The sequence below is a fragment of the Rhinolophus hipposideros genome (genome assembly GCF_964194185.1).
Source record: "Rhinolophus hipposideros genome assembly, chromosome: 18".
Taxonomy (NCBI): Eukaryota; Metazoa; Chordata; class Mammalia; order Chiroptera; family Rhinolophidae; genus Rhinolophus; species Rhinolophus hipposideros.
Genome location: NC_138064.1, coordinates 8,974,319 through 8,997,372, shown reverse-complemented (window position 1 = coordinate 8,997,372; position 23,054 = coordinate 8,974,319). Strand labels below are relative to the sequence as shown.

General features: G+C 37.8%; 1 protein-coding gene across 3 annotated transcripts in view; it reads right to left on the bottom strand.

Annotated features, from left to right (window-relative positions):
* The window catches only part of DPY19L1 (dpy-19 like C-mannosyltransferase 1), a 72,949-nt gene that overhangs the window by 5,130 nt on the left and 44,765 nt on the right, over positions 1–23,054 (bottom strand). For all 3 annotated transcript variants that reach the window (XM_081079314.1, XM_081079315.1, XM_081079316.1), the window contains exons 13-21: positions 22,541–22,621; positions 17,361–17,462; positions 12,714–12,785; positions 10,662–10,711; positions 6,667–6,691; positions 5,593–5,712; positions 4,054–4,228; positions 3,197–3,296; positions 1,953–2,078 (exon numbers count right to left, since the gene is read on the bottom strand). In XM_081079314.1, the coding sequence (XP_080935440.1) occupies positions 1,953–2,078; positions 3,197–3,296; positions 4,054–4,228; positions 5,593–5,712; positions 6,667–6,691; positions 10,662–10,711; positions 12,714–12,785; positions 17,361–17,462; positions 22,541–22,621 (851 nt within the window). The remainder of the gene's footprint in view (positions 1–1,952; positions 2,079–3,196; positions 3,297–4,053; positions 4,229–5,592; positions 5,713–6,666; positions 6,692–10,661; positions 10,712–12,713; positions 12,786–17,360; positions 17,463–22,540; positions 22,622–23,054) is intronic.

The following is a 23,054-nucleotide window of genomic DNA, read 5'->3' as shown; positions in this document are numbered from 1 at the left end:
ATACAGAAAAAAGAAAACGGCCCAGCTCCTGGGTTCAATGCTTTCAGGAATAAAATAGAGGGTGAAGCCGGCTCTGTGAGCTCTGTCTGCTTAAGTCTAACATCCTCTAATCCTCTGAGTTTCCTAAAGTTTCCCCAGACCAGCCAGTCACATCTTTAAACAGCATCACCTGAATCATTTTCTTCTGAATTCATGTATTTTAATTTTATGTTAACTCTATTATTGGGATTAATGAAAAAGAAAGCCGAGAACTGAGAATAAAAGGGTAGTTAATTAAAAACTCATCTACAACTTGCATTGGAGTGTATTTTCGTACTTGTATTTGAATACAGGGTGTTGAGTATTTAAGGAATAATCAAGCTACACAATTAAGACCCTTGTAAATGAGATCCCACAAGTACAGTGCTCAGCAACATGCCGGGCACAGTTTAAGCACAAGATAAATACTAGTCCGTCTTCCATTTCTTCTCCTATGTGGGTCCCTCACTGGCTCCCCTGTTCTGACATATTTTTCAAAATGCCATGCAAGGGTCCAGGGAAAAAACAGAAGAATCGTGAACCAAGGCTCATCATTAGCTTGGGAAAAAAGGTCATGAAACATCACTCTTCTGCTCCAACTGTGTCAGGCCGGAAAACCTGAACGGGAAGCTGAGGGCCCAGGTAACAAAGCAGATCTCAATGCTGCTGGAAACCTGTCGAGAAACCCAGTTCTTCCGATGGCAACTATCAGCCCACCATTCATTTATTACAATGTCCTTCTAAATTGTTATGAGAGATGCTTACGACTTCTTTGTCCTAAATTTACGCAGCAAAGTTAATTGAAGGTGAGTATATGATTTTCATATACATTCGTATGTTCAGAGGACTTCTAGCATTTTCTAAATTATGACTCTAAGAACAATAACATATCTATAGCTCTTAATTAAATTCAAGTCACTTGGGGCATGTTCACAGAAAACCATTCAACAATGAACAATTGTTTGAGTCTCCTTGTGGGCACTGCTGAGACTGTGTCACAGAACTGTTTTCACTCCTGAGTCAATATTTAATATTTTGTATCAACACCCGCGTGTATCATTGAAGTACATCGCGAATGAGTATGATTAAGCCACAGACATAGCAATCTCCTGAAGGCTTCTGTTTAAAGAATAGGGAGAATTTTTAAAATAGCATTCCATAAAATATCTTGATTTCTGATGAAAATGCTGATGTCTCTGCTCCTTGTGGAGTAAATGCTTTGATATTTTAATAGCAAGCTATTGTCATCTGCCGTCTAGTCACCCAAACCCAACATTTCTAAATAGTCAACTTCAGAGATCACATTAGCTTTTAAGATCTTACTCTTGTTGCCACACTCTGCTTAGTGAACTTCTCTGTGGAAGTAGATACTTTTAAAACTAGAAACCCAAGAGAACATGGGTCAGAGTGAAGTTAATTATTTTCCCACCCAATAAGATGTGAAACAGCAAGAAGGAAGTTTCACTGTCAGCGGCCCCTGGGAGGGGCCCATCCACCACAGGACACTGTGTGGCTGGTGCAGGCATGTGGTTCTGGACAAATGAGGCTTTGACCCTCAGCAGCACAACGTACTTCATTACAATGAGACGCTCCGTTACTTGGTCTCAGACTCCACAAGTCTTTTGAAAGAAAATACACCCACCTTGAAATAAAAGATCTTGAAAATATCACAGGCAAATATGAATACCTTGGGAAATTACCAATCAGTGCCAATACACGGTGTACACATGAAAATCACTACAAAAGAAACAGATATTTACAACGACTAGAAAAGAAAAAATCTCCAAATGACTATCTAAAAATGTTGTTTTCCACTTACACTTTGCTAAATGTTACATACACCCCACACATACGATTAGTAACGCACTTGTCACGACACTGAGTGAACTTTTCATGTTCCACGAAGTGAAATATCAACTGTGTTGAATACTCACTTGGATCTTCTCACACACCACGACTCTTCTAGGATGTAATAATTCACTTGTAACTTTATCAGTTCTCGCTTCACTTCCTCAGCTGCTTTTCGACTATACATGGAGTACACTATTTTCGTTCTGGCTCTTTAAAGAAAAATAATTGGGTGGAAGGGTGTCAAGATTAGAAAGACGCAATCAAGAAGGCACTGAATGGGGCTGGAGAAGACGACACAGAAGAGTTCCCAGAGTTCTGCTAAGGGCCATGGGCAGGTCAAAAGAAAAAGGCAGACGCGGCACAGTGACAGTGGTTCTGGGAGAAGAGTTTCCGTTTCATGTAGCCCTTCATTTCCACACTTAAGTCTGTTTGTTTCTGAGCTTGTTTTTGTTTTAAATTCTTTACCACGTTATCACAAATAAGAGTAAGGTCCTGTGTGTGGACGACATGAGCTACACAAAAACAACCACAGGACCACATTAAAGCTGCACTGGCTCCAACTTTGATACTGACGGTAATAGGCATTAAATGGCTCTCCATTTTATTCTGAGATTTTTTTAAAAGCTGAATTTATTCAATGTAATTGTGCTGGAAATTAGCTTGCCGAAATTGATTTTTTAATGAAAAAGCTTTTTATTTATAAAATGTATGTCCCACGGTTAGCCAAAAGACTATATTAATAGGATTCACCCAGTTACTTAGGAAATTAGTAAGTTGACCTACACTAGAAATTGCATGAAAATTAAGTCTATTTCCTTTTCAAAGAGAATACATTTAACATGTTTATGAAAAAAATAGTGAAAAACGAAAAACAAGATCATTCTAACAGGGTAATTTGTGAAAAACAGAATAAAATCTTCTTTGAATGCTATTCCATTTCAATTGATTCCTGAGAATTCAAGAAAAATGGCCCACACGCAGCCTTAATAAATCTCAAAGGCTAATGCATTTTGGGGGAAACTTGAGGATGGTGGTAACTACCAGGGACCTGCAGGTTGTGGAGCCCTGGTAACCTGTACAAAACTGATACGTGTGATTTCTTTCTGCTGCCTGGTAGAGAAGATGACCCCAAAGGTGGTAGTTTTACTGCCCCATGGAGCCTTAACAGTTTTGTGTCTAATTTAGCATCTTATTTCAACATTCCACCCTAACTATAAATCCCAATTCACCATATCCTTTTTGAAACACTTCTCATATTTTGCTGGTTCTCGCACTCACTATTTATAGGAAAAATTTGTTTCCAGCAACGTGAGAATTGTGTACTAACCTCAAACCTGCATCTTCATAATGCGGATGATTCACAATGGGCCGCAGTGCAGACAGTTTAACACTTGCCATCGTGGGCATGGCGCCCGCAAACACTGCATCTGAAAGCAGGAAGCAAGGTCTCAGGAAGACACTGGGTGAGCGTTACACGGGGTCTCCTTCTCGTCAACTCAAGTACTTCCCAGTGATAAAGCTGAGGCCCAGAGAGGTTTGTAACTTAAAGATCCAGTGGCAGAACCAGAATGCAGTCTGATGGCTGACAATGTAGTAAGCAGTCAGCAACCAAGCTTGGGTAACGATTTTCCTCGGAAAACAGAGCCTCATCGTTTCACCAATGAGAATCTCTGGGTTTTGGTTTTTTCTTTTGTAAGATTTTGGAAATCTTTCCTGATTCTAGGAAAGAAGCATCAAATTCACTGAAGAAAGTTTCATAGCACCAAGGAATTATGGAGGGTGATTTAATATCCAGTTATCTGATACTTGAGTGACAACAAAATCTCCCTTTCCAAACATGAATAAGTTTAAGATTCTACGGGCTTATTTCAAGACAGAATTTGAAAGACTAAGATTGAAACTTCATTAAGAAAATAAGCATAAAAATTATTTTAAATTGTGGCATGTAGAACTTTGAAAAAAATTAGAATTTGTAGAAAATAGCAAAATTAATTACTAAGAAAACACATCTAATAGTGCTTTTGCAAAGCACTTAAGTAAAATTGACATCTCTCTTTTTCTGGATAATCTAGAAGCCAATGCTAATTAGAAAGAATAAGACCATTGAAAGTTACTTGGGTTTAGGATTTTGCAGTGGTATATAACATTTGGGAAAAACACCACCTAAATAATATTTTGTCTTACCTGGTTTGGTACTGTATTTGATCCATTCTATAAGTTCTTCTTGTGGCAAATTGCTGAATTCCCCTACAATATTCCACTGGGTTTGCAGATTTGCTGAACCTTGTATGGACATGGCTGCTAATACAGCAAAAACAACAGCACCGGGATGTACTTTGCAAAACAGCCATCCGAATAGCTGAAACCAAATCCAAAATACACTGATAATTATTAATATGAAGCAGCACGTGTCCAATAATCAAACAGAGAAGAATCTGCTAGGGTCCCAGATTAATTTCCAGAAGGAAAAATTCCAGAAACAACGACCTAGTAGGAATCAAAAGAATTCTACCCTCTGCCTTATGTAAGTGGGACATGATTTAAGAAGCTCTCCCTTCAACTTGCTCTCTCCTACTCCCAGATTCAGGTGAGGCCAGGCCTACCTATATGATTTGCTAGGACCCATGCAAAATGAAAACGTGGGGCTCCTTGTTCGAAAATTAGGAAGAAATCCAAAGCAACGGCACAGCATCACTCGTTACAGGGTCCTTCTCAGTGTGGACACCTATGCACAGAGGTCCCACCTGTGAGGCCAGCCTGGGGCACCCACCGCCAGCAGTCACACTGCAGGTGGCATTTGGAAGGGAAGCTGCCAACCAGCCTCCTTTCCTGTCCAGGCCTGGATGAGCCAGGAACAGTGGCCTCACCCTTGAATCAGCCTCCGGAAAGCGGGGCATCTCCAACTAACAACATTCCACCTGGGAGCCTTGAGACTGGCTAACTTTTTCCATATTCAGTGATATGGAAAAATTAATCATGACAGTGTCTCCATCACTCTCTCCTTACGATTATTTCTCTACATGTCTGTAGAGCCAGATTTGAAGCTTCTTGAGGACATATATAAAAACCTTTACTTTTGGATTTTTCTACCTACGACTCTACCCTCATCCCTAGGGTGGTTTAGATGCTTAGTAAATATTTGCTACATTTAAAAGAGGAACTGCTGGTGCACCTTGGCTGGTTGATTGATGAAAAGGTGACACTGTGTAGAAGCATCAATCCATGAATACACAGCAAGGAGGCATTTACCCGGGAAAAAGAAGCAGCCCATAACCAAGATGGCTTGAGATAAATTTAAAAAGTAAAGTCAGGACTGTGTATGCAAGTGTATACTCAAATAAATAAAAAAATAATGTTTAAAGCTGAATACTAAAAAAGAACATATAATTTAAAAGTACTTGTAACTCGAAATCAGTTGTTAGAATTCTTTGTGATATGAATGTCAAAACAAAAAAAAATTTCTACAATTAAGCTCTGCTTTCTATCAACATCTATAGTAATCATTTATGAATTCAGATTGCACTGAGTGTTTGCTGTACGTCAAGGACTCTATCAGAAGTTAGAAGAATGAAAAATGATCACTTCTGACCCTTTAGGAAAGATTAGCACAAAACTTTAACTGTAACAGTTTAAAGGACTTAGGGTAATTCAATGTTATTTTAGGGTCACTCAATAACAAAGGCTGTACAATTATTATAGCAGCTGTAATGCCAATGTAATTACCTGTCTTGAGCAGATCAAGGAAGCCATAACACACATGTGTGGTGTCAGAAAGAGTTTCAGTCTCATAATTAAAATACCAAGTACTGTATAGGCTAACAGTTGTAACGCATGATAAACCAGCTGAAAGAAAAAGAAGGTATTTTTTACTCCTATGACTTGTGAAGTTGACGACTAACTTGTTAAAACAGTGAATATACAGAAAAGGGTGCTTTTTCTTCGTAACAACACTTTAATTTCTGAAATACGTCCTAAAATTCACTTTCAAACTCCTGCCTTTGATTAGAGGGCTAATAAATCACATAAAATCACTAAGGTCTGTGGTCCTGCAGCTCTGCTCAGAGCCAAGCCTGTGGGTAATAAGCACACATTTCTGAATCTCCCTTGATGCTCCCATGAGATCCAGGCAGGAAAGTGGTAACCAGAAGTAACTGCTGCTGAAGACCCCGGAGCTCCACCCTGGAACAGCCATCAAAACCAGACTGAATATGCAATACAGAAGTATTAACTATAGTTACCATGCTGTTGCTAAGAGAGTAAACCTTAAGAGTCATCATCAGAAGAAAAAGAAAAATAAAAAAAAATAATGATTGTAATTAAGTTTGGTGACAGATGTTAACTAGACTCACTGTGATGATTTCGCAATGTATACAAATTCAAATCATTATGAAACTCATATAATATGTTACATGTCAATTACACCTCAATTAAAAAAAGAGGGAAAAAAAGAAAAACCAGGCTGAAACACCAAGGGATGGGAGCAGAAAGCAGTCACATCCCCGAAGCCAGAGGCAAGGTGAGCAGAGAGGAAAGTTATTGCCAATCATGCTAAAGACAATCCACATCTGCGTCTAAATGGGCTCCAGAAACAAGCTGCCATTACACTGAGGATGATCAGAGCAGAGCAAGTGAGTTTCCTACTTGCTTTAACAAATGAATGGTCATGCTTCTGGTGTTATTATACGAATATATGCAGGCCTATTCTGTAGATGATTAGTGATGATTACCAATAACTTCAGAAACCGGAACTCAAAAGAAAAGTCCAAATATATAATTTTAGTAATGTTATGTCTTTACCTCTCCATGATCAAATTGGTGTTTTCTGAAATGAAGAAAGAAATACTACTATTAAATCATTGTTGAAGCACTTCAATTATTTGCATTTTTATCTTACAACTTCTATAATATTCCCAGGATACATGTATGTAAATCAAAATAAGGTAAGAGTCATGAACCCAAACTGGGGCTACAATCTTTTGCGACGGTTTACCGGAACAAGTGACAATGCTGCACATGCTTCCTGTTAGACTACATGGACATTTGTTAGGCCAACAAAAGGCTTTCTGGCGAGAGCCTGGCAAAGCAGGGGGTCCAGAGGAACTCTGAAGCCTTCAGTGCCCAACCCCTGCTTCCCATCCCGGTGGTCCCTCAGCTCCCCCCAAATCTGTGGCTGCTATGGAGACAATTCAGGAAGCCACATAGGAGGATTTTCTCAGCTGCAGCTCTGGAATGTAGACACAGACTCAAAGTCCCATCTTGAGCTTTGCTTGGCAGTTTCAATTTCCTGAGAAAGGATACATGCTTAGGGACCCACTTATCCTCCTCACATCTCACTCTGGCCCTCCCTCCATCCATTCTCATCACTGTCGTGAGAGCAAGCTTTTGAAAATGGGAATCCAGTCATGCCACTCCCTTACTTAAAACCCTCTAATAGTTCTTTTGTAATTAGACTGAAGTCTCAAATCCTTACACATGGTCTTCCTATTCCTAAGCTGGTCCCCACTTCTCATCCTTGAAACTCATTTTCTAACCGTTCCCTCTCAATCGCCAGGCTCCAGTCACACTAGACTAATTTTACTCCTTCAAACGTCAGAGCGGCTCCTTTGACTCCCATAGGAGTGCCCCTCTCCTTGACGGCTTCTACTCCGTTTTATCTTCTCACAGAAAATGCTATTTTCATTTATTGGTTTATTGATTATCATCTGTCTCCCCCTACTAAAATGAACGTTTTTAGAGTATGGAGTACAAATCCATCCATCCTCTCAATTTCACTGAGTGCTGATGACACTGCAGACAATAGTAAACAAGGTGGAAAAACCCTTTGTCCTCGCAGAGCTTACATATAAGTCAAAGGAGACAAAAAGCAAATAAACATGTCATATAGTGAAAAGTACTGTGGAGTAAAAGATGGAGGGAGTGCTGTTTGACCCAGAAGGCGTATATCCATCAGGCTCACCGGCTGAGTGACCTCTGAGCTGGGCCTGAAGGAGCTGTGAGTGGAGCCTAAAGATCCCTCTGAGCAGGGCAGAGGCAGACCATGCAAAGCACCAGTGCAGGAAGGTCCTTGGTGGCTCACAACAAAGACAGCAGGATTAAAGGAGGAGCTTGGGGGAGGATGCTGGTACCATCTGGGCCCAGGAAGATCCAGAATACATTCAGAGGTCCAAATTTGTGTTCATAAAATTTAAAATTCTCACTAGACACCCAAGTAGAGATGACAAACAGGAAGTCATGTATAAATCTGGAGTTCAAGGGCAAGGTCTGGGTCAGAGGTACAAATTTGTGAGTTGATAACACACACCTTCTCTATCTTAAGCACTGATATATTTCTAAGACCTAGAACAATGCCTGGCATATAGAGCTCAATTTTCTTTTTGAACCTATGAATAAATGATTCAATTAACTCTTAATTCAGATAGCACATGATCTTATTGGAGAATTTGGTAAAGCCAAGTCTTTATTTTGACTGATTTCAGAGCCAACGTATTTTCTACTATATCATGCTGCCTCTCTCCTACTTTACCCTCAGGTCCTGAAATAAAGAGGATGCTAGTATTCCCATCTTGATAATTAAAATGTACCTTCCATTTCTTCCTTTTTTATATTGGCATATGACTTTGATAATTATACAGAATGAAATATCAATGTGCCATCCTCCTTTCAAAAAGCTCTGATCCTACTTAAAAGTGCAATCCCCATGACGTTCAGTGGTTTTCTGTAACTATTTCTATAGTTTAATTATTCTTGAAAGGACAGCTTTGCTTCCATGAAAAGTTCTACCTTTTTCTTCCAGAGCTGCATATACGACAGCTGTAACTTCATAGCCCCTTACCAGGCAATTCAGAAAAAAAAAATGTCATCTCAAATAAAGAGAAATTTTGGCATCAAACATCAGTCCCCAAAGGTTGCAGTTATAAACAAGGGCTCAGTTACAGCAAATTGTTTCTAAATGAGAACAAGGATTGTGTCAGAGGTACATGCAATAATTTATCACTGGTTGGTAGAAATCTGTAGGTGAGAGAATAATATGTAAGGTTGTGTGTATTCAAGTCATAAAAGAAAATACAGACACAGCAATTCAACAATCTCTACATCCCAAAAAAATCTAAGAAAAGAATGAAAGAATTAAAACTTCCTTTACTCCATCCTCCAATCCCATGCTCTTAATTGTTACAGGTTTTATCTTTCCACATCCCTCCTATACACAAATAAACACAAAATCTTCATATTTTAAACAAAAGCGTAATCATCCTATATATTGTTTTGTGAATTTTTTTTTATTCAATGATGTATGATGAAAAGATTTCCATAAACGTGGCCCAGCATTCGACTCTATGATTGGGTCATAATTAAACCCTCCTTGGTGGGTCTTTTGGTTGCTTCCATTTTTCACATTACACAGAACACCCCATGAGCACCTCTGCACCATCATCCGTGCATTCCTGGGAGCATACTTAGAGGACAACACTGCCTCGATGGAAGTGCTGGGTGAGCAAACAGGCCCATTTCATGTTTTGCTAGGTATGGCCAAACTGTACTCTCATCTACTTCCACCCTTGCAAGCAGTGGGTATTATTCACCTTTACAAATATGGTCAAGTACAAAGGTTTTCACTTAACCATGGGATTAGGCATTTTTTTGTGTGTATCTATTTGTCGTGTGTAAGTCTTCATTGATTCAATTACTATTCTTTACTATGTGCCAGGCATGGCATACATAAATACTGAATTGAACAACAACAAAAAAAACCCTCCCTTCAAGAACTACAGTATTTAAGTATAAATGGTGATAAATGCTGAGATAAAGTGTGTGATGGTGGAACATAACTATGCAAGGAGACAAGGAATCTACTCAGAAATGATGGTCCGGAAAGGCTTCTTGAAGGAGGTAGCATTTACGTAAGGATTGAAGGAGTTAGCCATTCAGAGAGCAAGGCTGTGGGGAACACGGGGCACAGTTATGGGCTTAGGCCACAACCACTGCCAAACTGCAGAGGCAGAAAACAACTTCCATGGTTCAAGGGCAGAAAGTAGGGTCACAGGACATGAGTGTGGTGGGAGAGGGAAAATGAGAACTTATTTTTCTCTCAATTGCCTGTTTGTGTCCTTCACTCATTTTTCTAACGGGTTTTTAGCATTTTTCTTATATATTTATAGTTCTGCATATGTGAGAGTCATAAATCCTTTGTCATATATTACAAATATTTCTCCCAATTTGTCTTTCTCTTTGAACAATGCTTATAGTATCATCCCAAACCAAAGTATTTATCTGGTCAACCTTGTCAATCTCCCCTCGTAGCTCACAGGTTTTATGTCATACTTCACAAGGCCTCTCTAACCCTAAAATTATAAACATAATCTCCTGGTCAATTGGGGGTTTCATTTTTTTCTATATTTAAATCTTTGTTCCATCTGGAATTTATTTTGTGTAAAAAGTGAGATACGGATCCAGTTTTATATTTCCCTGCTCTTCTCTCAAAAGAGAGTCCATTGGTCCTAAAGTCAACAAAATAATAATTTATTTTCCCTGCTAACCAGAGGCACAAAGCTGTGCCCTGCAAGTATAGATTATGTGTAGAGCTGCTGTCAGGGTGGCCTGGATGGGATCTGAGGTATGAGTAAATGAAGTGCTGAGCTCTGCACAGATGAGAAATAATGAGAAAAGCAAAGAAGGGGGATAACAACAGAAATCATCAATTATCGAATGCTGAGTATACAACTATAAAATTAACACATTATAAATATCGGCTTAATAAATGGACAAAGTAACAAAATCATTAACAGCATATTTACCTTATATGTGTCTGTTGTTTAGTTAAGACACCCCACATGTCACTAATAATCTGCAAATAGATTTTTAAACACTTTAGAAGAGGTGTTTCGGGAAAAGCAAAATTTTAAGTAAAGCATCTTCTACACTTTCAAATTTTTACTTATATGGAGATAAGAGGTAACTCAGAAAATAATAATTGCAAGAACAAAATCTTACATTTGCACAGCTGTACCTGATCACATCTCATACCCAACAACCCTGTCCAGGTAGATGCTATCATCCTCATTTTGTAAATGAGCCACAGGCTCCGATGAATTAAACCGTCTCCCTGAAGGTGGACAGCAACGAGGAAGCGCCGCTGGATCTTGCAACCTGACCTTTCGGCTTCCGGTTCACACTCAGTGAATTCCCGCAGGTTCACACTCAGTGAATTCCCGCAGGTTCACACTCAGTGAATTCCCGCACGGCCCGGTTGTCGGCAGGGCCTCTCCTGGATTCTGGACACAGGTAACTAAGTGGCCCAGAGACTCAGAAGCACAGGCACCCAGCACTGTGTTTTCACACTTAGCAGTCACGGTAGGTCACCTAGCTGAAATCCTATCCGCAGTATGATGCCCTCTATGCCATGCAGACAGGTTTTAATCCAGCCCTTGGAGGAACCACCCAGCCACTCGCTGCCCGACTCTACGACGCGTTCCCAGTCAGTCCAGATCTGTTCTGCTCAGAAGTCCCACCGCCTAGAATTGGCCACAACTCTCAGCAGCCGAAATGCATGTAATTTTATTTCCAAGAGGCAGGCTTTTAAATATGTGAAAAGAATGATCCTCTTACCATTTGAATCTTTCTTCCTTAAATCGAACATCCCCGCTTCTTTCCCCCAATCTAATAATTTTCGTCATCTGGAGCCATCCAGGTTGCTGTCTTGTTAACGCATTCTGGATTGCCCACATCTAGGATTTCACTGCCTGCTAGGTGCACACCCACACATAGTGTGCACGAGTGCAAAGGCAGCACAGAGCCTGGCAAACAGCAGACACTGACTCACCACACCTGACTAGGTTTGCAAAGGGCTGTGAGACTACAAAGCACAATACTATACAAAGCCCAATAGGGCGGGGGAGAGGTGGACCATTTCAGAGTCTGATTCTCGCTCTTCCCTTGCTTTTTAATGAACATGATATGAGACCGGTAATAACCTCTCTGATCTTTCAATTCTGCATTTGTCAAAATGGGGATAATAATGTATATGTGCACCTCATAAGCTTGTCGAATAACCAACTGAAATAATGCCTATGAGATGTTTTGGGATAGTACAAACACGTATATATAATGTGAACAATAATCACAGTGCAGAAAATTTTGTAAATATATGACACTGTGTTAACACAGAAATCACTAGCTACGAATCAGAAAACTTTTAGGGTCTATCATCTATTTTTCAATTACAGATTAATCTCAGTTCAGTCTCTTAAAACACCTGCAGTTAAGAATTCACCGACCATTAGAAGAAAAAAGAGACACTAGCACACCTGCTCTTTGCAAAAGATTGCAACTTCCCTAGCCTTAGAGTTTCATTATTAAAGCCAAGTTGGAGGTCTAACTATTTTATTGAGTTTAATAGTGTATTGTGAATATTCTATTTTTTCCTTTTGATTAATAATAAACTTGATCCAGGAGTTAGCGAACACTGCACAAATGACTTAGAAGGGCATATATTAAATATTTTAGGTAAATATTACATACAGGTTAAAAGCAAGTCACGTATAATTTACATAGGCAAAAACAACTGTATCTGGGTCAGTAAGGTCTCTTTGATCATGTCTTTCAAATATGTGACTATCAAAACTTGAGCGATCCTTTCCCTATGTCTATTTTATGTTGGCAGATAGCAGAATATTTTTAAAGCTTGTAAATATTCATTAAAGGCTACTAGCAAGAAAATACAGAATATGTTCCATTAAATGTACGCAAAATATTGTGTCAGATTAACATAGAGCCTTGTATATGTAACTGCTATGTAGAAACAAGGAAATGTTTTATTATAAGAAAGAGCTCTTAAGTGACAGACATACCTTTCTAACAATCGCAAGAAACACAACAAGAACGACGGGAAGCAGCAATGTCTTCGTGTATCTTAGTGGAGTCTGAAATTCAGAGATGTTTTGTTAAAGTAAAATGGTATTTTAAAAACACAAAATTTCATTTCAAATAATAAACCAAGCGAATTTTTTAAAGTATAAATACAGAAACATTCACCCATCTAGGGTCCAACCTAACCACTGACTCCCATCATAAACATGAAGTTGCATTTCCAATAGAAACAAACTTCCCCAAAATGTTGAGTTGACAACACTAATAAATACAGTTCCCAAACACTTGGAAGTGTAAACTGTGACTAAAGAGGTTACTGTTCACTTTTTGCACACTACTTTCCTAACTGGAGGGCCCAACTTAATATTCATCAAAGGTTAGCAAAAAGAACTTCTTTAAATCGCATGAGCTTTTCCTGTACATTTTGTGAATGATAAAAATCTTAATCATGATCCCATGATACACACACACACACACACACACACACACACGAATGAAAACATTTTTACGTTTTCTTTAGTAGCTGATAAACTACAGGAAAAATTTAAATAACAAAGCTCTGTGTAATCCTAACCACCTCTCAATAATTGGAGGTCACAGTCTTAATCCTGAACTGGAAATTTCTAAATTGCAACTGATTTGCTTACTACCAACACTTCCCCTTACAAAATAATCCCACATTATTAAGTCAAGTAAAGTATACTTTCCTAGATGTTTATAAAGATAAATCTAGCTTAATCATACTAAAAACACTGGTACATTTTAATTCTACAAAGTATACAGTAAGTGGCATTTTGTGATTGTCCCTCTCATTAGCCCAATCTTTCTCATTTATTATTCTGTGTTAGACAAGTAATTTTGATTAAGTTATTACACAAAATGCATATTTCATGAGTTAGAAGTCCTATTAAAAGAGACGTTTTATGTTTTTATCTTACTATTTACCTTTATAAACATTTGCATAGTACTTAATATTTTTAAATACATATGTGTTTTGTAAAATTTAAATTGTCATTAAGCAACAATAATATAACTTGAACTGTTTAATTATTTTAAAAATTAGATATTTGCTAATAACAACTAACAATAGATGTAACAAAAGTTGCAAGATATAGGTGTTTACCTTAAAAAAAGCAATGTGTTAAAATTGTGTTAAAAGTTTTTAACAAAATATAACAAGAGTTCAAACAATTTTAATATTCCAAAAGTTTAAAAGGTAGTTAAAAAACATTTCTCTTAAAAAAATCAGATTAGCATCAGACTTTGACAGCAATATTTCAAACCAGAAGACAGCAGAGTAACTTATGTAAGATACTCAAGCAAGAAACTTGAGTGAAAGCTTTGTGTCTAGCCAAACTGACCTTCATGTATAAAAGCCACTAATAAAATATTTTGAACATGTGAAAACTCAGGGCTTATTGCAATAAATGAGCCCTTCCTGAGGAATCCACTGATGAGTAAGCTTCACACAACCAAGAAATGGCAGGAGGGGCTTCACAGTGAGCTTTAAAAATACTGAACTATAAAAAAAAAACAAAAAAAAAAAACTGAACTATGAAAATAATGGGGAAATAAAGGTGACAGGATAGTAGAGTGGCTATATGTGTGGACACTGCAGATACAGTGGAACTCTCAAAAATGGGGTTCGAGGGGGAAGAGTATACAGGAAGTAAAATAATGTCACTGACTGCAGTATTACAATAAAGTAGAAATGAGTGAGAATAAGGAAGGAGCAAGAAGTGACTAGCTAAGCTCAGTATAACGCTCAGCAGGAAACTAACAGAATGGACTAAGGTTAATATATAAAAGTATAATATGAAACAATATGAAATAATATGAACTCCCTCTATATCAAAAGATATACCAGAGAGAGTTTATGCACAAGGAAAAATGCAAAGGAAATAAAACACAGTGAGAGATGTGTGTGCATGTTGTTCTATTAATTACAAATTCTTTTATCTTACTATTTCTTTGTAATCTTTGATTTTATTCTAAGTATATATAATGAGCTATATGTGCTCACTGTAAAAACGAGAGAAGCAGAAAAACCAGAGATAATCAACCTCACATTTTAATCAGCTGCTCAGCATTTCCTCCCCGATGGATTATCTGCTCACGTCCTTCACCCGCCTCTGCAGGTGTCTGAGGGCAGGGACGTGTTTTTGATGGTGGGGGAAGGAGGAGTCCTTGGTCATTTTTTTATTCATTTAAACAGCTCCTATACTAATTACATTAATCTCATTTCATTTGTTATGTTTATGGCAAGAATAATCCCAGTTAGTCATCTGTTTTTCTATTTTTACAATATTTAATGGTCAGATGTTTTAAGTTACATGCAGACAAATCTATTAACATTCTCATATGAGTTTTGCACTGGTATCATGCTCATTAAAAAATGAAGTTACTGTTCATTGAAATGTCTCTCAAATTTATTTTTCAGGCTTCATTTATTTTTAACATGTTAATTAACTGAAATGAATTTGGTATATAATGTAATGCAAGGCTTTAACATGACTCCACACCCCAAATACAATTTTTCAAATAATGTTCAAGAAATAATACATCTTTTGGATAAAAGATGTATTATCTGTGATATCCTCTTCGTTTCACATTAAGTCTGTACATACACATAGTTAAGAATGCACCTGGGTCTAGCCAGCATGGTCTATTTTGGGCCATAAAAATGTTCCTGTCTTAGTATCCCTGTACTTTAAATCCCGTTGCTATCCATTTTCATGTCTGAAAGGGAAATATCCCCATAATTTTTTAAATTTTCTTTTAACAGTATAATACACTTCATACATGATTACTGTAGAAAATTTAGAAGATGCAAATTACAAAAATAAAAACGTTCTCTATCATCTGTCCACCCAAAAAACAGTGTTAAAATTTTGCTCTTACACTGTATTCTCTGTGTGCTAATTGTAGGTAATTAGGGCCGTGCCATTTCGCTCCCTCCATCACACATCGTAAGTGTCCTCGGTATCAGTAAGACATCATGTTAAATTGCTCCCTCCCCACCACAGGGACGTACCATACAATGGACGCATTCTCTGAACTGGCACCGTGACCAGTCTCTACAGCACAGTCTCTGTGAAGATACCCAGGGAGAGGGCGTGGCAGGCTGGAAACAGCTCTGCCATTTTCTTCAGTGACCGAAGTCATGCTGTGCCTCAATCAAGTTTCTTCTATTACGTAACTGACGGTTCCTACTCTGAGGTTGTGGTGACTCGTATACCCTCATTAATCTCAAAGGACTTCTGCTGTGCCCTAATTCCCTGCTGGTGTTGGCCCTGTACTCCCTTTCCTACTTCCCTGAAGGAGTCTTCCTATGCTACAACATGCATTTTAATACCTTTCTACATACTCTTCCTCAGTTTCTTTCAGCAGGGTCAACACTATCATTCGGATACTTTAATCAGCCACTGTGTCAAAACCATCTGCCAGAACACAGGGAATGAAGTCGGACAGGCCACTGGTAGGGACCACTACATTTGCAGGACATGCCCGACTCAGAATGTCTGGTGGACAAGAGTCTGCAGTGTGGTCACGCTCGCCCACTGGTCTGTAACTCAGGACACGGGGCTAGTCCAGTGGGGGTCAAGGGAGAAAGGGATGTGTCAACAGAGTATGTTGGCCAGTTTACTACGTACACACATACAGCTCTGAAGGAAAATGTTTTACACAGAGTATCATCATAAATCAGGGCCACAGGGGTAGTGTTAAAAAAGAAACATATACCAGGGGTGCCAAAACAATGTATGCAAGGGAACACTTTGGTCAACGTTGCTCAAGCAGTAGTTCGCCATCATCAGAAGTGTCTGGACGTTGATGGGAACCACTCTGAGCACCTCTGGTCATTGCAGAAGTCAAACGTGACTTGTATTCATCTTTTGTTATCGGTATATTTTGAGTATTACAATTTTAATGTAGGTTTTTCCTTTCTTAAAATGTGTCCACATTTTTTGGCACCCTCGGTATACATGACTGTTGAACCAAACCAGCTCCTAAAGTAGGGCAAAATAATATTTTATATAAAATATCATTAAACTCACAAAGTATTTTCCTGTGTATCTCAATTTGTCGTCACACTATCTGTTTGTAGCACTCTACTAGAAACTAGTAGCTATGACACAAAGAATGAGAGTCACTTGCTCAAGTACGTTAAGTAATACTGCAGACTTCTGTCTCCATCTAAACATCTGAATACAGTTTTGGAAAGAAAAATGTCATTGGAATGAAAAATGTGTACTCGATATTTCAAAGCAATGAGATCATTCAGAGAAACCACTACAAAGTGAGTGGAAAAGTGAGAACCCGAGCTTCGCTGAGTTAATGCTACCCCTAAAAAGCAGCAAGTTGAAACGCCACTGTTTCCTCGTCCACAAAACCACCGCTAGTCTGAATGCATGTTTCTGAATTACTAAAATGGGCAAAGATCATGTATTTCAGGGAGCTACACTAATGTAAATAGGAACATTTTTCTCTAAGCTGCCAGATTTTCCTTTCCCTTCAAACTTAGATAACACCGAGAGCTAAGAGTCTGAAATAACAGGAACACCCTTTTAAAAAATGAATGAGCCAAAAACCTAAGAGGAAAAAAAAATAACTTAGAAATCACATCTTACCTCCTTTTCCATAAAGTCAAACTCAGCTGCACAGGTATATAATAAAGTATCAAAATCCTTGTAACTGAAGAATTTTGATGTCAATAAGTTGCCAATATGAGCCTAGCAAGGGAAAAAAAATGAGGTACCGTGAGATTAGGCCATGTATCATCATACTGCATTTGAATCTTAATGGTATCTAAAAATAGTTCTCACTACATTACATAGCTCACTGTTCCCATACAGTGAGCTTTTGTTAAAGCAGAAAGTACTGTCCCCTCAACTCCAGTTCTCCCTTCCTTTGCAGATAAATGATAGCTCCAACAGTACCCTGGTTTTGGTATGTTGATCTATCATCAAAGAATGAGACTCACTTGCTCAAGTACGTTGATCTATCATCAACAGACCAAAGTCTTTTATCCTGGGGTTTTCCCTGCTCAATGTGCTGCTACACCTGGCGAAATACAGTCTCTCCTTGGCTACCGGGAGGGGGACTTGGTCACACAAGGATGTGTGTCTGTCATAAAGGGGCAAAGTGTGAGAGAGTAAAGAAAAGGAAACACTACTTCAGATTTCTGAAAAGGGGACTGAAGGACATGAAAAGACCTTTTGCAAGAAGTAGAAAATGGGCAGGCCTTGGATCAGCATACACCTTTTGACTGACAAGCAACATCTGTGTAATTCTTTACATATTACTGAATGTTCTCACTTAGACCCCTCTTCTCCCCACAAAAGCCATGCGAGGATGGTGGAATTATTTCCATTTAACAAATGAGACAATGTTGGCCAAACTTTTAATTCATTATTGTCTAAAAAAGCAGGGATCCAAAAAAAGGGGGGAATTACATCTAAAACAAACTACAACTAAAATCCCAAATGATATCTAGATAAGGTGAGGGGATCAGGTTGAGAGTAGGAACTAACGGGTGGTGGAAATGTGCTGAAGAGTTTCAAAACACTGCCTTGTTGGGAAAGAAATGTATGCTATTAAGAAATCAACAGGGAGATTATCCAGCGCCTAAAATAGCATAAGAATATTATCTACCCAACTAAAAGTAGAAAAAAAAATCTAAAAAGTAAAATAGTTGGTAAATCTCAAATACAACAGAAGAAATAGGTCCCCAAATAATGATAATTGCCTTGCCATATATGTAAAGAGCTTACATTTACTGAAGGACAAATGCTCTAATTGGATTTAAGGGGGGAAAATCCAATATTATATTGTCTATAAAAAGACACACTTAAAATAGAAGTATGCAGGAAAGTTGAAAATAAAAGAAAACAAGATACACCAAAGAGATTGAACCAAAGAAATTTAGGTTAGCAATTGTAAAGTTTCATGAAATTGCATTCAAGCAAAAAAATTTATGTAAAGAAACAATGAATGACATTATATGCTGGTAAAATGAATAGCAAAGCAAGATTATATATATATATCATGAACATATTTTCAGTTAACAGTATAGATTCAAAGTGTGTAAAAAAAACTGAAGAAACTTTAGGAAGAAATAGATAAATTGACAGTGTTTAATAGAAATGTTAAATATTTCTCTCTAAAAGAGAAAAAGCAGACAAACATTAATATAAAACCTGAATATTAAGCTCACAAATATGGAGTACAAATTTCACAAAGAATACGTTATCTTAAACACAAAGTATTTAAAAAAAAATGTTCACAGATCATGCTACAATAAATTTCAAAGTAATATAATACAAATTATTTTTTCTAATCATAAATGCAATGAAATTGGAAATGATAACCAGAAATGGCTTTAAAAAACTTTTGGGGTAGAAACTAAATAATGAAATTTAATAACCTTAGATTAAAAAGAAAATCATAAAACAGTTAATTTGTAAGACACACAAAAGTACTACTTATAGGGAAATTTATAGATTTAAATGCATTTATCGGAAAATAAAAGGTTGAAAACAAAAGAGCCAAGCATTTTCACTCAAGCATCAGAAAAAGCTACAAACAAGCCTAAAGAAAAGAAAAGGAAGGAAATGAGGATGACAGAATTTGTTGACAAACAAATACAACAAAACCAAAATGGACTTATAAAAAGGTGGTACTTTGAAAATATTAGCACAATAAATAGAAAGTAGGAAAACAGCAAAAACAAACAAAAAAAATACATCTCTTTATAGAAGACTAATATAATATTAATATAAGAAAATTTAAATTAAAAACATAAAAGACCATTTCACATATATGTAAATAAATTTTTTTCACTAAAATTTTTCACTAAAATTCACAGTAAGAATTTTTCACTAATTGAATTCTACAATATTTTTTTTAAAAAGACACAATCCATTTGATGACGTATATGAAATGGGTAGGTGTCCTCTAAAGATATAAAACTACCAAGAACTTCTGAAAGAAACTGGATTCGTAGCTGAAAATCCTCCCATGAAGAAAACTCCAGGTCTTGAGGGCTTCACTGTCGAATTCCACCAAACATTTAAGGAAGAAATAATGCCAATTCTGTACAAATTCTCTTTGAAAATATGAGATTGAATGCTTCCCAATAATTTTAGGAAGCTAGTATTGCCTTCAACCCAAAATCTGACAAAAATATTACAAGAAAATAAAACTACAGAATAAAACTCATGCATATAGGCAAAAATCCTTAAAAATAGTAGCCAACCAATCCAATAATACATAGAAAGAATAAAAACATCATGAGCAAGTGAGGTTATCTGAGAAATACAGGCGGGATCAATACTCAAAAATCAGCAAGTATGGGGACTTTCAGACATGGCAGAGGAAGACGGTAGCAAATCGCCTCCCCCACTAAAACTATAACATTGGACAAAACTGTCAAAAACAACCATATCGGGTTCTAGAAATTAAGCAAAGTAAAACAATTTGAGATGCATTCATTCTTAAAGAACACTGATGCACTCTGGGCCGGAATCTGGGGGTCTTGCCCAGGCTGCCCCCCCCTACCATTAGCAGCACCACCACGTCCCCCACTGGGCTGACCCAATAGTTCTCCCAAGGCGGGGCTGGCCTAGAAAAGCAAAATTTTGCTACTGTTGGGAGCTGATGTGTTTGGGGGCAGAGAGCAAAAACATCTATGCTCAGAGGCACTGCCGGTAAAAGTAGAAAACAGTTAGGAAATGCCCGGTGAAAGCTCACAACTCCGCCAGCCTAAGGCTGCAGTGCCAGTGCAGTGAACAGCAGACTAGCTAGAAATTTCAGAGATTCTGGAAATGAGACAACCAACGAGGGGTAGATAAGTTCTCACATCCCTGATGGACTGGAACGCTGCACACACGTGCTAGTAGACCCAAGAGCCCAAGCTTTCCCCAAATCTATGACCGAATCCACCACCGACGGGGAGGTGGTGGTGTGCACACTGATGGAGGAGCCAGAAGGTGTGGCAGGAAGGAAGAGGGGGGACACACCTGATGTTACGATCAGGGTTAACACAGGAGGCCTGCTTGCAAGGCTGGCCCGAGGCTGGCGTCCTGGAACTTGCATTTCGGAAAGCTCCCGCCACCTACATGATAACAATGGCTCACGGAACCTAAACTGTACAAACATGTGGTTTATGCGCAACACCTACAATCCTTCTGGGAGTTGGGAATTTTGACATGTGCTGGGCAGAGGGTGCCTAAGTTACCAGCACCCAGTAAAAACCTCGGGGCACTGAGCTTCCCTGGTAGACAACGTGAGGCTTCTACCAACCAGTGTTGATACTAGGAGCAGGGATGGGAAATCCAGGTGACACTGTGAAAAGGCTCACTGGGTCCCCAGAGGACAGGGAGGTGTAGCTAATTATCTTAATAGACAAGAGTGGGTGGAAATGCTTGTCACGAGCTGTGTGGCTGGGCCATTTATGAGCTGATGTCCTTGATTAATGTTACAGATTTCTAGAAATATCAAGTTGCCACTGAATTATTTCTAATTTGGAAATAATTGTTTCCAAATAATTGATTCCAAAAACCTAAGACTTGGGCTCTTTCATTTTCCTTCCTGCTCACTCTCTGCATTCTGGTGACCCAATCGCCTTTCAGCCCTCACTGTCACAGCTGGCTTCTGGAAGCTTCTGACTGTCCTCTGTGCATTCCTGCTGTACTTATGTGTATCACAGCTTCCATTCCACTGTATAGCAGTTGCTACGATTTGTTCCGATCTCCCACTAGACCATGTCTTATTCAGTTTTGTATCTCTAGGATTCATTCTACCATCAGGCACACAGCAGGTACACATTGAATGAAGGAATAAATACATTTTAGACCACAGTTTTATACTTTCAAAAATCTTTCAACAGGGTGTAGACTACCCATTTAACAACCCAGTTGTTTTCAATCTTTTTCAGCAAAAAATTCCCTGTTCGTGTGAAAACCTGTATAAATGTCCAATACATAAGAGATTAAAGCTAAAGTGCCCTGGTGAAAGAGGGGTGGGCAGGGAGACTGGGAAATGACAGACCCTATGGAAGAGTTCACAGAAAGCCGAGATGTCACAGAACCCAGTCGCAAAACCACAGCTTTACTCTATTACGGGAGGATCAAAGACAGCCGTTAAAATACATTACAGAAAAAATATGTGATTTACTTTACTCTTTCTATGTGGGTTCCTATGTTGCCTTTTTTCCTTCTTTTTTTTACTAAAATACCAAAGTAAAATAGGCAAAGCAAAATAATGTACAGCCAGAACCCTTAAAGTTATAAAACAGAACTATTCTCATTTTATTTTCTCTCCTACTCAAACAGCAAAACAAAACAAGAACTTCTCTCCATAAAACTTGGATGAAATGACTTATAATGGCTTATAAATATACTTTTTACAAACACTGACCATAAAAATTGAGGCAAGAAAGAATAAGGCTATAACATGAGCGACAGTTTAAGAGGCTCTGAAGATAGTGTCTTTATCTGTTACAAAAGGGGATTATAAAGAAACCAGAGAAAAATGACTACATACAATTTGAGAGTTAAGTCTCTAATGCTTTCTTGCTTCAATATTTTAAAATCTTTGTGATATAGAAAGACCAATAAAATAATTCTGTCAAGAAATTAATTTTGGAGAATACAGACTGTATACACAGTGACACTTACCTTCTATTATACTAAACAGATAAAATAACAGACTTCATCTTAGAATTTGGTTTAAGTAGTGGTATTTTAATAACTCTTGTAATTCATTTTCAGCCTTTGATTCTTTTCAAGCTTAAGCAAAATGCACTTACATCATCTGCAATGCCAAAGATTTTAGATGTCAAGTACTTGAGTATGACAGTTCCAAATAACCAAAAACATCCTTGGATAACCTACAAAACAAAAATACAACAAAAAATAAAGTGATGCTTCATATAGCCATTCCAGACATAGTCTAGGAAGAAAAAATTAAATACTTTAATCACACTTGAAGTAAATCTCCACACCCAAGAAAAAAACACTAAAAAATGCACCTTAGTTAAAATAAATAGTTACTCCAAAATAAACACAATCTTATTATCAAAATTAATATACCTTATAGAAGATTTATACAGCAATTAGTTAAAATCCCCTTTTACTAACAGTTTCTTAACACATGCACTGTTCCTTAGGAAACAAACATGCAATTCTTTATCTACCTATCAAATATTAATCTTAACTTGCTTGTGAAAGGGCAATTTGGCACATTAAAACTGAGCCTTAATATGTTATAAAATTGTTAGATGCCCTGCATTCCATAGATCATTTCTTTCAAAGTAAAACATT